The sequence below is a fragment of the Eucyclogobius newberryi genome, unplaced genomic scaffold (assembly GCF_026437365.1).
Source record: "Eucyclogobius newberryi isolate DKJ021-1_F unplaced genomic scaffold, fEucNew1.0.hap1 SCAF_3, whole genome shotgun sequence".
Classification (NCBI taxonomy): domain Eukaryota; kingdom Metazoa; phylum Chordata; class Actinopteri; order Gobiiformes; family Gobiidae; genus Eucyclogobius; species Eucyclogobius newberryi.
Window position 1 is genome coordinate 34,221,788 of NW_027315945.1, and position 16,713 is coordinate 34,238,500.

Genomic DNA, 16,713 nt, shown 5'->3' on the forward strand with positions numbered 1-16,713 from the left:
CCTGGTTAAGTTCTGTAGACTGGGTTTGGTCCTGGTTAAGTTCTGTAGACTGGGTTTGGTCCTGGTTAAGTTCTGTAGACTGGGTTTAGTCCTGGTTAAGTTCTGTAGACTGGTTTTGGTCCCGTTCTATTCCTGGTTCGTTTCTGGGTTTGAATCCAGTTTAGTCGTAATGTGGTTATTGAATAAGTGTGAACACAAATTGGGATTGGTTTGGCTCCGGTTGCTTGTGAAATGAACAAACTAATCTAACAATAAGTAGTAAGTAGTCTGCTACTTAAACAATTATCTCTGTTGTGCTGAGACTTTTTAAATACATTTTTAACCATCTAAATGCTGAAATGTAGTGACTGTAAGTTCCCTCCAAAATGACGCAAATGTGATTTATTAACCATTCAAGCACATTTTATGTTATTCATTGTTTTTATTCATTCATTGTTTTCTGTTGCACAACTGAAGCTCTTGCGACTTGTCCAGCCACGCCCCCCGCTGGCCACATTGAGGCACTGCGGCGTGTTGCCGGCCCTTCATGCTCCAGTTCCCTGCGATGAGGAAGACTTCAGTGGACTCTGGCGGGGAGATGCTTTCCCGCGGCTCGACACAGTTCCGTGGCCCCATTCCCAGCGTTCCGGGGGCCCAGGGCTTTGTGCTCCGGAGGGCCGCGGTGCAGAAGGTAAAGACGAGCTCTGGACTAAAGCGCCTGTGTGTAATTGTGTTTAACCTTTAAGAGTAGTTAAGACCCCAACGAGAAAAAAATTTAGTTCTGGAAATGGGCTTCTAAAGATGGTATTTAAATGGTTGTTTTGAAGGAACAAAGAACAAACACAAGTATATTGGCTTAGAAACTATCGAAAAGCTACAAAGAGTTGATTAAAATTTCAAAACAAAGTGTGGTCTCTTCAACATAAGGCCAAGGTGATATTTTTACACTTTTGTTTTTCTTTTATAGTCTCTCACCTCAACCAACCACATTTACACACACATTTCAACACATTTTGTATCTCAAAATAGGATGTTGTTATCATTGTTGAGGAAGTATTTAGTGGAGGAACCGTCCTTTGCTCACGTTCACACAGCGACAGTGTCTAACTGGCTTAAACATTATAGCATCTGTGTAGTGTAAAACATTTAGATTTAATTAAGCGGATTGAGAAAAAAGTATTTCCTCCCATCATTCTACTCCTTTTGATCTCTGTAAATCACGCGCAAAAAGCTCAAACAAACAATGACATTAGCAATGAACAACACAATCATTCAGTTATTCAGAATTTGTTTTGCTGCGTATTACTTACTATTTTGGGAGCAGGGTGATATTTATGATCATAGAGTATATATCATGAGATGCTGGTGTATTTGATTATTAGAACAGATTATTAGCGCTCAGACCCGCAGGGGGGACGTCCGATAGAGATTATGGAGATGATTTCCCCGGGGTCTAGACCCTTGTGCTGCTGAAAAGCTGAGGTTATTAAGTGATGCTGAAGATGGAATGATGAGGTGGTGAAGGGCGGGAGGAGGGCGCGAGCTGAAGGCCGGGTAAATGCAGCCGGCTGAAGGCTGAAAAGTACATGCAGGGTACCGTATTTTCCACACTATAAGGCGCACTTGGATTATGAGGAGCACTGTCAATGAATGGTCTATTTTTGATAATTTTTCATATATAAAGTGCACCGGACTATTAGGCGCATTAAGTGAAAGATAGCGTCAGAAGTCGGTCAGTTGAACTTTGTTAATGCAGTACGCGCGGTAAGGGGCCTTTTCTTCGTATTCTTTTGGCAGTTGCTACGAGATATAAATTAATCTATATATAAGGCACACTGGATTATAAGGCGCACTGTTGGTTTTTTTTGGGAAAATTAAAGACTTTTAAGTGCGCCTTATAGTCCGGAAAATACGGTAATTGTGTAACCAAAAAAATCTGGTATTTTTCCTTGCCTCAAAGGAGGGTCTAAGCACAGGGGATGCTGGGACATTTGCTAATTTCCTATGAACATTGTTTCATCCGTTTTTCACCCTTAGAGGCAACTGCACTGATGATGTAATTTCGGCCGGAACAGAAGTATATTTAATTGAATTTAATTGAAGTAGTATATATGCCCCCAAGTGGGAGTTTAAAAAGTTCCCAAAAGTGTGGCCCCAGTTGCTAGTTCCCTCTCTGCCCCACTGCCCACATGTGCTCATAAGTAAAACCATAGCAAAGTTGTTTTTTATTGTTATTATGGTTGTTTCTTGCGTTCACACTTGTCCTGGTTTGATCCTGGTTTGATCCTAGTTTGATCCTAACCCTAACCCTCCTGGTTTATCCCTGACGTAGACTTGGTTTGATCCTGGTTTGATCCTGGTTTATCCCTGATCTAGTCTTGGTTTGGTCCTGGTTTGATCCTGGTTTATCCCTGACATAGACTTGGTTTGGTCCTGGTTTGATCCTGGTTTATCCCTGACGTAGACTTGGTTTGATCCTGGTTTGATCCTGGTTTATCCCTGATCTAGTCTTGGTTTGGTCCTGGTTTGATCCTGGTTTATCCCTGACATAGACTTGGTTTGGTCCTGGTTTGATCCTGGTTTATCCCTGATGTAGACTTGGTTTGATCCTGGTTTGATCCTGGTTTATCCCTGATCTAGTCTTGGTTTGGTCCTGGTTTGATCTTGGTTTATCCCTGATGTAGACTTGGTTTGGTCCTAGTTTGATCCTGGTTCATCCCTGACGTAAACTTGGTTTGGTTCTGGTTTGATCCTAGTTTATCCCTGACGTAGACTTGGTTTAGTCCTGTTTGAGCCCTGGTTTAGTTCCAGGTTTAGTCCCAAACGCTACATGGTGTGTGCTCGTATAAAGCCAGCCGTATAAAACACACATGACTCCCATTTGTACAACAGAAAAGCATATTTTTATTGATAGTCGCCAAGCTCCAGTCTTTTCTCTCGTCTCATCACCTCCAAGGGCAAAATATACATACAAAGTGCACACACAGCTAGCAGCAAACCCACGTTCATAATAAAGATCATAGAAAATAGCAGTAATATCATTTTAGAGTGCAATTTTAACGCTAATAAAGATATGTAACACTTTGTTTGTGCACTAGACGTGTAACAAACTTCAAAACTCTCTCTGTAATATTATCATGGTAAAAATGCCCTGACAAGCTTTTTGTTTAGTACTTTAATTCATTATTGCAGTACTATTTGTAAGCGGTTGAATTAAGAGTAATTTCCATGTGTTAGCTGCACTGAAACGGAGCAAATATATCGTTTGTTCTGCCTTATCCGTTATGATTTTAAACATGTCAAACTATTGCATAGATTATTAATACTATAAACACAATAATGGAATGTACTTTTCCACACATATTCATAGTAGTTTCTCAGATATTACCATGTGTCTTGTATCAGTTCAAGACCAATCTAATAGTGTGCAGAAAAAGGTACATTTTCTCTAATTTATGTGATATTTTTCAGAATAAATGTTGGTTCAGATTCTATTATCTATTTCTTTTGACAGCCAAAGCAGCAACAAAGCAATGCAATTTAAGGCGCGTCCTGGTTTAGTTTTGGGTTTAGTACTGTCTTAGTTCCAATTTTGATTTAGTGAATTTGCACCCTTAGCGTTTATAGATCTGTGCAATTTAGATGAACTGAGCGTAATGACTTTCTGAGACCTTTGATATTGTCCCGTGACGTCACAAATTTGAGGTTATAGTTCAATGGTGAATTTGAAGTGCAACTATAACCTAAGCGTCCCACACAACAGTAGTTCAGTCTCAAAAGGTTCAATTTGACATTTTACACATCACTTTACACATTCACAGCACATAAAACGTGAAGGCTTTGTTCATTAACAATACAATAAATACAAATATATTACTTTACTTTTAGTGTCTCTTGCCCTCTCTTTCATGCTCGTCTTTACATCCCAAACTGTGATTAAATTTGATCAAAGGCAACAGTTTGTACAGCAGTATCAGACATGCGCGCATTAAATTTTTAGTTTAGGAACAATGTGTAACTTTTCTGAGGCATAAAATCCTATTCATTTCATATAAACTCAGGCTGTAGGCTTTTAGTCAATGGAGAGACCCGTTCAGTGTAAACGAAACGCCTGCATTTCATTAGCGCGTGTGGTCTCGAGATTTGCGCCTGATTGAGATTTATGTGCGCCTGGTCGAGATGTATGTGCGCCTTGTCCGGATGCGCGTATGCGCGCCTTGTCGAGATGTATGCGCGCCTTGTCGAGATGTATGTGCGCCTTGTCCGGATGCGCGTATGCGCGCCTTGTCGAGATGTATGCGCGCCTTGTCAAGATGTATGCGCGCCTTGGCGTGATGTATGCGCGCCTTGTCAAGATGTATGTGCGCCTTGTCGTGATGTATGTGCCTTGTCGTGATGTATGTGCGCCTTGTCGAGATGTATGCGCGCCTTGTCAAGATGTATGCGCGCCTTGTCAAGATGTATGCGCGCCTTGGCGTGATGTATGCGCGCCTTGTCGTGATGTATGCGCGCCTTGTCGAGATGTATGCGCGCCTTGTCGAGATGTATGTGCGCCTTGTCCGGATGCGCGTATGCGCGCCTTGTCGAGATGTATGCGCGCCTTGTCAAGATGTATGCGCGCCTTGGCGTGATGTATGCGCGCCTTGTCAAGATGTATGCGCGCCTTGTCGAGATGTATGCGTGCCTTGTCAAAATGTATGTGCGCCTTGTCGAGATGTATGCGCGCCTTGTCGAGATGTATGTGCGCCTTGTCAAAATGTATGTGCGCCTTGTCGAGATGTATGCGCGCCTTGTCGAGATGTATGTGCGCCTTGTCGAGATGTATGTGCGCCTTGTCGTGATGTGTGTGCCTTGTCGTGATGTGTGTGCCTTGTCGTGATGTATGTGCGCCTTGTCGTGATGTGTGTGCCTTGTCGTGATGTATGTGCGCCTTGTCGAGATGTATGTGCGCCTTGTCGTGATGTGTGTGCCTTGGCGTGATGTATGTGCGCCTTGTAGAGATGTATGCGCGCCTTGTCAAGATGAATGCGCGCCTTGGCGTGATGTATGTGTGCCTTGTCGAGATGTATGTGCGCCTTGTCGAGATGTATGCGCGCCTGGTCGAGATGAATGCGCGCCTTGGCGTGATGTATGTGCGCCTTGTCAAAATGTATGTGCGCCTTGTCGAGATGTGTGCGCGCCTTGGCGTGATGTATGTGTGCCTTGTCGAGATGCGCGCCTTTTCGAGATGTATGTGCGCCTTGTCGAGATGTATCTGCGCCTTATCGAGATGTTGTCGTGCCTTGTCGAGATGTATGTGCCTTGTCGGGGTGTATGTGCACCTTGTCGAGGTGTATGTGCGCCTTGTCGAGATGTATGTGCGCCGTCGAGATGTATGTGCGCCTTGTCGAGGTGTATGTGCACCTTGTTGAGGTGTATGTGCGCCGTCGAGATGTATGTGCGCCTTATCGAGGTGTATGTGCGCCTTATCGAGGTGTATGTGCGCCTTATCGAGGTGTATGTGCGCCTTATCGAGGTGTATGTGCGCCCTGTCGAGGTGTATGTGCGCCTTGTCGAGGTGTATGTGCACCTTGTCGAGATGTATGTGCGCCGTCGAGATGTATGTGCGCCTTGTCGAGATGTATGTGCGCCTTATCGAGGTGTATGTGCACCTTGTCGAGGTGTATGTGCACCTTGTCGAGATGTATGTGCACCTTGTCGAGGTGTATGTGCGCCCTGTCGAGGTGTATGTGCGCCTTGTCGAGGTGTATGTGCGCCCTGTCGAGGTGTATGTGCACCCTGTCGAGGTGTATGTGCGCCCTGTCGAGGTGTATGTGCGCCTTGTCGAGATGTATGCGCGCCTTGTCGAGATGTATGCGCGCCTTGTCGAGATGAATGCGCGCCTTGTCGGGATGTATGCGCGCCTTGTCGAGATGTATGTGCGCCTTGTCGAGGTGTATGTGCACCTTGTCGAGGTGTATGTGCGCCCTGTCGAGGTGTATGTGCGCCCTGTCGAGGTGTATGTGCGCCCTGTCGAGGTGTATGTGCGCCCTGTCGAGGTGTATGTGCGCCTTGTCGAGGTGTATGTGCGCCCTGTCGAGGTGTATGTGCGCCTTATTGAGGTGTATGTGCGCCTTGTCGAGATGTATGTGCGCCTTGTCGAGATGTATGTGCACCTTGTCGAGGTGTATGTGCGCCTTGTCAAGGTGTATGTGCACCCTGACGAGGTGTATGTGCGCCTTATCGAGGTGTATGTGCGCCCTGTCGAGGTGTATGTGCACCGTCGAGATGTATGTGCGCCTTATCGAGGTGTATGTGCGCCTTATCGAGGTGTATGTGCACCTTGTCGAGGTGTATGTGCGCCTTGTCGAGATGTATGTGCACCTTGTCGAGGTGTATGTGCGCCTTGTCGAGGTGTATTTTGCGCCTTGTCGAGATGTATGTGCGCCGTCGAGATGTATGTGCGCCTTGTCGAGGTGTATGTGCGCCCTGTCGAGGTGTATGTGCGCCTTGTCGAGGTGTATGTGCGCCCTGTTGAGGTGTATGTGCGCCTTATTGAGGTGTATGTGCGCCTTGTCGAGGTGTATGTGCGCCGTCGAGGTGTATGTGCGCCTTGTCGAGGTCTATGTGCGCCGTCGAGGTGTATGTGCGCCTTGTCGAGGTGTATGTGCGCCCTGTTGAGGTGTATGTGCGCCTTATTGAGGTGTATGTGCGCCTTATCGAGATGTATGTGCGCCTTATCGAGGTGTATGTGCGCCTTGTCGAGGTGTATGTGCGCCGTTGAGATGTATGTGCGCCTTATCCAGGTGTATGTGCGCCTTATCGAGGTGTATGTGCGCCGTCGAGATGTATGTGCGCCTTATCGAGGTGTATGTGCGCCTTGTCGAGGTGTATGTGCGCCGTCGAGGTGTATGTGCGCCTTATCGAGGTGTATGTGCGCCCTGTCGAGGTGTATGTGCGCCTTATCGAGGTGTATGTGCGCCCTGTCGAGGTGTATGTGCGCCCTGTCGAGGTGTATGCGCGCCTTGTTGAGATGTATGCGCGCCTTGTTGAGATGTATGCGCACCTTGTCGAGATGTATGCGCGCCTTGTCGAGATGTATGCGCGCCTTGTCGAGATGTATGCGCGCCTTGTCGAGATGTATGCGCGCCTTGTCGAGATGAATGCGCGCCTTGTCGGGATGTATGCGCGCCTTGTCGAGATGTATGTGCGCCTTGTCGAGATGCGCGCCTTGTTGAGTTACGCGCCTTGTCAAGATGTATGCGCGCCTTGTAGAGATGTATGTGCTTTGTCGAGATGCGCGCCTTGTCGAGATGTATGCGTGCCTTGTCGAGATGTATGCGCGCCTTGTCGAGATGTATGCGTGCCTTGTCGAGATGTATGCGTGCCTTGTCGAGATGTATGCGCGCCTTGTCGAGATGTATGCGCGCCTTGTCGAGATGTATGCGCGCCTTGTCGAGATGTATGCGCGCCTTGTCGAGATGTATGTGCCTTGTCAGGATGTGCATCTTAATATTAATATGGTCAGAAAATAATAATTATCTGTCCTGCAGAATATTGAGTTGGATTAATCGCCCCACTTTTCTTTAAATACAAGCTGTGGTGCAGTAACCAGAGGGAGCATATCTCCACAAATACTTTTGTTTGTCAAATGCCTCCTTAATTCATTAATAATAGACTTGCCTAACTCAACAGAGGAAAACTCAACATACAATCTTTAAATATGTACCCTTTACAAATTGTTTGACTACGGTATAAATGATGGCTTCAACAAGGGAGCGTAACTGGACATACACTTGGCTTATGATTTTGTATAAGCTGGTTTTATGGTCAAGAAGCAAAAAACCAGACGATTGCTTGTCAAAGTACAGTAGCCAGTGTGTTCTATCGTTGTACATTTGTGAAACTTAAACACGAGGAGAGATAAGGCATAGAACTGCTGAATTACACGAGGGGACACAAACGTCGACAGGGGGCGCACAGCTCGACAGAACACCGATACGGTCCAAGACTTAGCCCTAAATATCACTCAATGAACATTTAAAAAACAAACCTGTGTCTGCACTGTCTACAAATGCTGCCTCATTCAAATGAAATGGATAGAATGTTTCCATAAGTATAATATTCTATAAGGATTTTCAGAACGTATACGGACCACAGCAGACATGAGAAAGCATGGAGCGAGTTTTGAAATGACTTGACCATTTAACTTTTCACTTTTGTAGATGCTGTTTCTTTGAGCGAGATCCTTTTATTTATTTTATTTTTCTGCCAGGCGCCTTTTAGTCGATTCTTCGATTCACAGAGCATGTCTCGAGTCAAATTAATATTTCTGTAGTCGACCACAGCCATACGATCACCAACGTGAGGCTGTTATCTGGTCGTTTACTATTGAATTACCGTTTAAAGCATGTAGTAAGACACTAGTTTCATTATTTTGGAGAAAGATATTCATAAATATCTTGTCAAATATGCAGAAAAGTAAAACGTGCAGCATTCTTCAGTGTATTTCTATCTCCTCAAGACACCGCTCCCGTCCCGGCAGCGACTCTGACATGTCCTTTTTTTTTTTGGGGTCAAGCTACGTGCTCCAAAACCAGCTTTTCCAGCTTGACCTCAATACATTAAACCCCAAATCCTACAGCCTTTTAACATTGGGGGTAGTTAGGTCCCAGGTCTTAACTCTGGACATATGTTGATCCTCTTATACGGCAAAATGCACGACGCTCCCGTTTGGATGTCAACAAACACGAGCCATTGTTTAAACTATTATTATGAAATGTGGGCCTCACTTGAATCCAAATCTCAAACACTGCTGTTATTTAAGTATTTAACTTGCTTTCAGTGAAAACATTTGAGGATTTTTGTATTAGTTTAGTTGTTAGTAATCGCGTTTCATTCCGGTTTCAAATGTTAATGTTTTTTGGACAAGTTAAAATGTTCTCGTAACAAAATCTTACTATTAAAACGTAAATTGCAAATCTAATTTCAGTCACAGTCCTTCTTAGCACAAAAAACAAACAAACAAAAAAACACAATTGGATCTTTTTTCCAAAGCCCTATCAAAATTGTGTTTAATTGAAATATAAGTTAATACATAAGTTGTACATTAAAAGTGCTTTTCTTCTAACTTTTGTGTCCGTTGTCATTGCTTTGCCTGGAATGTTCTGCAGTATGGTACAAGATGTAGCTATCTCCATAGAGACAAGCAGGTGACGCCATCAGGCCGAGTTACAAGTCAGCTCTGTGGAAACTAGACGAGCCAAGATGGTTTCCCCATGGTAATTTCCTCTGCTGCCAGTAGATGGAGTGCTAACACCAATCCTGAGGGAACGCCTTAAAAGTATGTTTTTTTCAGTACATTTTAACATGAGCTGCTAAAGATACTTGAGCTTTAAAGGCCAATAACAGTACAAGTAATTCATAAATGTGTTCTTTAAGCATTAAAAACACCTGTTATGAAACAAATACAGTGAGGAAAGTAAGTGTTTGATTTTGCACGTTCTCCCACTTAGAATCTATAGAGGGGTTTGAAATGATTATCATAGGTGCATTTCCACTGTGAGAGACAGAATCAAAAAAAAATCACATTGTATGATTTTTAGATAATGTATGAAGATACCGCCAGGTATTAAGATAACCGTGCTCGCGCCGCAGGCAACAAGCACCACGGCGCTCGCACGGAACCCAAAAGATATGGAAACCCAATATGATCACACTTCGCCACTTAGGAGCGCCGTATGGCGTAAATTCAGAGAATGCTGAGCGCCAGCTGGCATAAATTACGGCGCTCGTTTACAGTGCACGACGTAACGTCAGACGCGCACGGCGTTAAAAGCGCCGCTTAATTTTGTAAAAGCGTTGGAAATTACGCCGCGATACGCCGCTCCTAAGTGGCGGAGTGTTATCATATTGACTTTCCATATCGAGCCCCATGGGCGGCGCAAGCGGGGTAACAAAAGTACTTAAAATATTTGCGAGTGCATTTTGCGTGCGCCGCCTACAGCATTTGGACAAACCGTCCCTCCAACCTCAGCCCACCGAGAACACTGATGTTATTGATGCAAATAAGTATTTGAACACCTGCCAATCAGCGACTGCACTGTATTAAGGAGAGAATGAATGGAGCCATGTATTGTGAGATTTTGTGCAGCAGCCTCCTTTCCTCAGTCAGAGCATTGAAGATGGGGCGTGGCTGGGTCTTCCATGACAATGACCTGAAGATCACAGCAGGAGAACAAAGGAGGTTCTGGAGCGGCCTCGTCAGTCTCCAGACCTAAATCCAATAGAAAATCTTTGGAGAGAGCTGAAACTCGGTCAAATATTAACTCTGATTTTTGAGGTGTTCAAATACTTATTTGCAGCAATAATAATTGAAAATCATACAATGTGAATTCCGGATATTTTTAGATTGTGTCTCTCACAGTGGAAATGCACCTACAATGAACATAACAAACCCCTCCATCATTTCTAAGTGGGAGAACTTTCAAAATCGCAGGGTGTACAAATACTTACTTTCCTCACTGTACAAGCTTAATTAGTTTAATGCCAGACTGGGTAACATTCCTGGCAACATTCCAGGCAAAGCGATAACTTTTCTGCGGAGACCAGCAGGTGGCAGAAGTCTGCATTAGAAGTGAAAAGTCTTATTCTAGTCGTACCCTGTTGTGTGTAGCTGCTTGATTGTGTTGTGAGAACTTAATTTTGTGTTTAAACCTCGTTATCATTCATCTTTTCTGTTCCACAGGCAGTTCCTCGTTGGGGGACGTGGGAACCGGATCTTTGCTCTCGGGCCCTCCCACCACCACGGCCTCTGGGGCAGGAGGCCGCGCGTCCCTCGCCGCTCTCTCCGCGAAACCCTGAGCAATCTCGTCAAAAGTCCGCCCTTTGGTCTCAGGCACGCGCAGGTAGGTGAAGACGAAGAAGAAAATGAGGAGGACCATGAAGATGAGGAAGACATACGCGTCGCACATTTCCTGAAGAAGAAAAGGTGGGATGAGCTTAGAAAGTCAATGTGCAAACATGACGTGATGTTAGATGGATACAGTATGTGTGGAGGGCCAGCAGGTGGTGGACCCTCCATAGTCCAGAGGCAATATGATGTGACCAGGGTGGCAAAATGTAGATCATTTTCAAAGTCGGAAAACTTGGAATTTCGGAAATTATTGCTTTTGCAAGTTGTCACTTAAGTACGAGTAAAACATGCATAACAACCTTAATCATTAATGTTAATAAAAGTACAAATCTCTACTTTCACAATCACAGAGGAGAGTGTGACATAATATTTATAATATACATATATATAATATGTTTTGCTGTGCATTTGGATTTATTTTTTATAATATATTTATTTTGAAGTTAAATTATTTTAAATTTTCAGAATAATCTAGCTTCAAAACAGTCCAGTATTGTATGTAAATATTCAAATGAGTCAGATACTGTTTTATTTAAGGTATAAAATATAAGATTAAAATTCCCCAAGAAACTAAAGTTCACGTGGGAAAATTTCTGTTCTGTTCTATGGCTTGCTTATTAATTTGTGGTAAATACACCATTTGCTGTTTTATTAGACGTAATCTTTGGTATTATTATTATTACTATTATTTATTATTATCATTATGTATTATTATGAGTATTGCTGTTATTATTATTATTCATTATTGTTATTATTAGTATTATTATTATAATTATTTATTATTATGTATTATCATTCATTATTATTGTTACTATTATTATTTATTATCATTCCATTAGGCCCGAGCGCCACAAGCTGGCGAGAGGCCTATTAATCTCGTAAGGCCGTGCGAAGCACGGCTGCGAAAGTGCGCACGTAGTGCGCACGAAATCGAGCGCGAAGCGCTCGCCCACTTCCAAACACTCACTAACGCACTCCTTCACTCATGCACGCCCCGTGCATACTAATTAGTAGTAGGAAAATGGAACATTACCGTTGTAAACGGGCGAAGCCCGTGCAAAAGTGCGCACTAAACGAGCACTTTACATTGAGATCCCCATATAAAGCACTCATTTGCGCTAAGTAGCTCACGAATACGTTCCCCATCTCTTGCATGTTCCGTGCATATAAGCATGTAATGCAAAAATTGAACATTATTACTGTATAGAGGGCCAAAAACACAAAGTGGGCGGAGCCCACTCAAAATTAACGAAAGTACCCGTCAGTGACCAGGGACCCACACCATGAGGTAGGAAAGCGCGAGCGCTTTCCGAAAATGTATAGTTTATGACATTTGAAAAATGGGAAACATTGTTTTCGCATCGGAATATTATTCTTTCTTCTTCTTCTTCTTCTTCTTCTTCTTCTTCTTCTCGGGACCAACCCCCCTATTTTTCACCCAGTGAACATTGACGAAAAGTCACAAAAATGTTCACACCTCTAAAAATCGTGCCTCTCTACATTCTGGCTATTTCCCTTTTCTAAAATAAAAAAAATTGGCGCGTCAGCGCCCCCAAATGTACCATAAATGCATTGAGAGATGGGAAATGACCCAAAAAAAATCTGATCGTAGAATCATGAAATTTGGCGCAGAGGTAGATGGTGACAAGAGAAGTAAAAAATATTATTACGGCAACGCCGTCCGCCCAACCAAATGTCGGCCATATTGCTTCAAAAATGGCTAAACATGACTTCGGAGTTTTTCCAAACGTCGTACTTTTACGAACTCCTCCCAGGGCGTTGGCCCTAAAAAGCTGAAATTTGGTGAAAATGCTACTGAGGAGTGGGACATCAAAAGTTATCCAAATTACATTGATACCTCTCACGGTCTCGGTGCGGCGAAGCCGCAAACTGTAGCTAGAATTTCAGAAATCTCCCATATTTAAAATTTCTGCCGTTTGCGCAGATAAAGTCCGAATTGCGTCAAATTAGAATCAGTTGTTAAACTCTTTGCCCTAAACCTACTTGAAGTGAAATAAATTCATTTGGCGCCACAGCGCCCCCTACAGATTTTATATGGAGGTTAAATGTTTAGTTTTGCGAAATTATATGAAATTTGACACACAACTCAATTTTAGCATCCCCATCAAAAAAGTCAATGAGACCCATGTCATAATTGTTATGGCGTTGCCGTAACGATGACCGAAACCTTTCATGTTATTCCAATGGGGAAATCGCCAGAACATGTTTACACTTTAGACTTTCACAAACTCCTCCCAGGGCGTCAGCCCTATTAACCTGAAATTTGGTGAGACTCATCTTCAGGACCATCAAAAGTTATCCACATTTTCATTCAAAGAGTCACGGTGTCTGTGCGGCAAAGCTGCACATTTTGCCAAGAATTCAAAATAAAATAGCTTTTTGATGGTAAAACAAAGGGGAGAAGATGTGACAGCGTCACAGATTCAGCAGTAGGCGTAATAAAAGGACAATTGGGGCGCGTTAGCGCCCCCTCCTCTTGCGGCGTGGCGGCGGTGTGGCGGCGGCGTGGCGAGGGCCGATCATTGCCGCTTGCGGCTATATTTATTGTTATTATTAGTCTTATTATTATAATTATTTATTATGTATAATTATTATTATCAGTATTTATTAGTATTGTTAGTATTAATAATAATAATGATAACAATAATAATTGTTAATAATAATAATAATTATTATTATTATTATTACTATTATTATTATTATTATGGACCCTTGCCAAACATGATGCATTTCCCCCGCGACCTAACGACCTTTGAGCCCTCTCTGCGCTCGTACCGCCAGTTTAGGGAAGGCCAGTCCGACCAGGAAGTTGGCGGTCCAGTTGGAGAAGCCGGACACAGCCATGGCGGCCGGTCGCGGTCCTTGGGAGAAGAGCTCGGCCACAATGAACCACGGGATCGGACCCGGGCCCATCTCGAAACTTGCCACGAACCCGCAGACGGCGGCGATGGCCAGGTAGCTCGTCGCCTTATAGGTCTTCTGCTCAGGAGAGACCACAACAACAGGTCAGTCATCTGTTCTGAACTACTACTGTGTTTACAAAGTATAAATACTCCTAACACAACAACACGACAGAGGTGCAAGAGTAGCTGAACGTTGTACTCGTATAAGAGAAACGTTACCGCAAAATATTAGGAGTACAAGGAAATATTAGGCAAACTACTTCTCGGGTAACTAAACGATAAGATCTGATTTATTTCTCAAACTGAATGAATTGAACAGATTGAATAAATTAAAAGAAACAAATACATCTGAAGGTGGAAACAGTAACTTGAGTATTAGTACTGTTACTTCAATAAAAATATGACTCATACTTCTTGTCTAAGTAAATGTAACTGATACTAGTGTTAGGATTAGGCTCAATACTCGATACCAATTTGATACTAAAATGATAGATAAAAACACTTTTTTAGAGAATAGAATGTAATTTTCAACCCGAAATAATAGTTGATTGATTCATTTTCTACCACTTTTCCCATTTATATTTTATATTTAGTTTTGGTACAGGTTCTGATATACAGCAAAGACCATTTTAAAACTATTAAGGAAAGGTATTGATACTATTTCAAGTGAGTATCTAGTATATGTACAGTTTGACCACCCACTTAATACTTATTAAGCCTTCAGTTACTTCAAAATAGTATTAAGAAAAATAATATTTCCATCCAAAGTCATATATAATACATAAGTACTAAATAAAATGGTATTGATGATATTGGTGCGAAATGGCAAAACAAACTCATCAATATATATAAATTTTAAACGGTAAAACTAATAAAAATGCAGAACAAAGTAGCAACATATTGGACTAAATTAAGAGTACTGTTACTTCCACATTGTACTATTGTTATATTTATCACAGATTATTTGTCTCTTACCACTAAAGACAGGAACATGGTCATGAGCATCGCACAAATGCCCATTCCTCCTAAGCCAATCAGATGCAAGGTCCTTCGTCCCACCCTTTCAACCAGGAAGAGCTTCACGGGGGAAAAAGAAACGACACAAATATTCACTTGTATTGAAATGCTTTTTGGAGTTTGAGGAGATTAAAACGAGCACTTGCAGAGACAATGGTGAACACGGTGTTGACGACACCCACTCCGATCGTGGCGTAGATGGGCTGGGTCACTCCGGCCTGGGAAAATATGCTAGTGGAGTAGTAAAATACCTGAAAGAATACAGAGGAGTAGTTTTAGTGTCTAGTTTCCTTTTATGATAGCGGTGTTGGCAGTTATTAGGCCACAGTGCAGCAGTGTAACATTTGTGCTTTTACTGAGGGAAGTTTTCATGTTTCTCTAATTCTATTGAATATTTACGTTGTATAGCTCTCTGAAAAGTAATAATATCAACACAGAAAACTCCATCTAAAATGTTTTACACATTATTTTAACACGTAAATGTAGTTTTATTTACAATTTTTGACTAGTTTTGGCTCTTGTTTAGTCGGGTCCCTGTGACCAACCAGGAAGTAAAATGACAAAATTATAAAAAACATTCTTTTTAGTAAAGTCTTAAGTATTTTAACTAAGTTTTTAATGAAGTACAACCTGTCAACAGGGCAGGATATTGCCGACTACCTGAGGATACAATACCTGATGCATAATGTGTCCTGAATGTGTTAAACTGGTGTTAAAGATGTACTAAAATGATAAATTGCTTATAGTAACAAAATACATTCGAATTTCACGTTAATATCAGAAAATAACAGTATTTTGTATAAATCACCTTATCAGAGCTGCATATTCCAGCTCAACGTAGAAGTTTAATAAGTGCATATCTCAGCTAATTATCATAAGCATGCGTCGATACCTGTTTTATGTGCTTCAAGTTTGCTTTTGAATGTTTAAATGGACTGCGCCTGTCCCGGCTAAATCACGGCAAATGACATCAAAACAGTTCCCTTCTGGCCCCGCGCTGAGGCCGACTCCGGGGCCCCGGCACTCACCGCGTTGATGCCGGACAGCTGCTGCGAGAGCTGCAGCATGATGGCGATGATGAGGGGCTGGCGGTAAACGGGCGACCGGAACAGCTCCCGTATGGTGACCTTCTTCTCCGCGGCCATCTTCAGACTCTCCTCTTTCATCTCCTGGATGTCGGCGTGGATGTCCTCGTGGCCCCGCAGGTGCACCAAGGCTGCGGGGGATAAGAAGCGTGACATATTTAGATTTAGAGGCAGGTCCTGACCGAGCCTCCTGAAGTTATGTTTAAGAGAGATGGAGGACTTTTAAAACAACTACTGTCAATCGAGTTGGTATAGTGCCTCTTCTCTTATTTTTGAGCTCCGAGATGGACTTATTATGAAAAAAACAGAGCATTTTACCAGATTTCCGCTACTACGCCGGACTAGAAGTGAGTTGAGACGCTCAGTAATTAAGCTACAATTGAGCTACATCCGCGTTGATTTGTGTTTTTACTGGGGGAAAGATTTAACCATCAGCCATTTGAAAACGTCATCAAAATTGTGAATTGTATCAATCGTTGAGCTGTGAATTCGAGACGCTTGAAGAAAAGGCGTGTATTAGCGCAACACGTTTTCACTATTTTATCAAGATCATTTTGACAATTAATATGACTAAACGTTACATGTACAGGGTTTTATAATGAAGCGTATTTCTCACAAACATCTCCAGAGACACGTTTGACGACATTAGAACGTGGAAAATGAATTGGATGTGCAGATTTGGGTTTTAAAAGCGCACTCGGACCAGCTAAGGGTCGCTAATGTTTACTCAGTTTAGTTTTTAAGTTGTATTGTCATTTACGGCTACATTTAATGAGAAAGACAAACTCCAGAAGCTACATTTCACGCTTGTTGT

General features: G+C 42.8%; 1 protein-coding gene across 1 annotated transcript in view; it reads right to left on the reverse strand.

Moving 5' to 3' along the window:
• Positions 1–10,670: 10,670 nt before the first annotated feature.
• Positions 10,671–16,713, reverse strand: part of slc2a3b (solute carrier family 2 member 3b) — a 28,712-nt gene continuing 22,669 nt past the window's right edge. The window contains exons 6-10 of the mRNA XM_072460951.1: positions 15,843–16,030; positions 14,961–15,065; positions 14,773–14,874; positions 13,670–13,873; positions 10,671–10,934 (exon numbers count right to left, since the gene is read on the reverse strand). Of these exons, the coding sequence (XP_072317052.1) occupies positions 10,686–10,934; positions 13,670–13,873; positions 14,773–14,874; positions 14,961–15,065; positions 15,843–16,030 (848 nt within the window). The 3' untranslated portion in view covers positions 10,671–10,685. The remainder of the gene's footprint in view (positions 10,935–13,669; positions 13,874–14,772; positions 14,875–14,960; positions 15,066–15,842; positions 16,031–16,713) is intronic.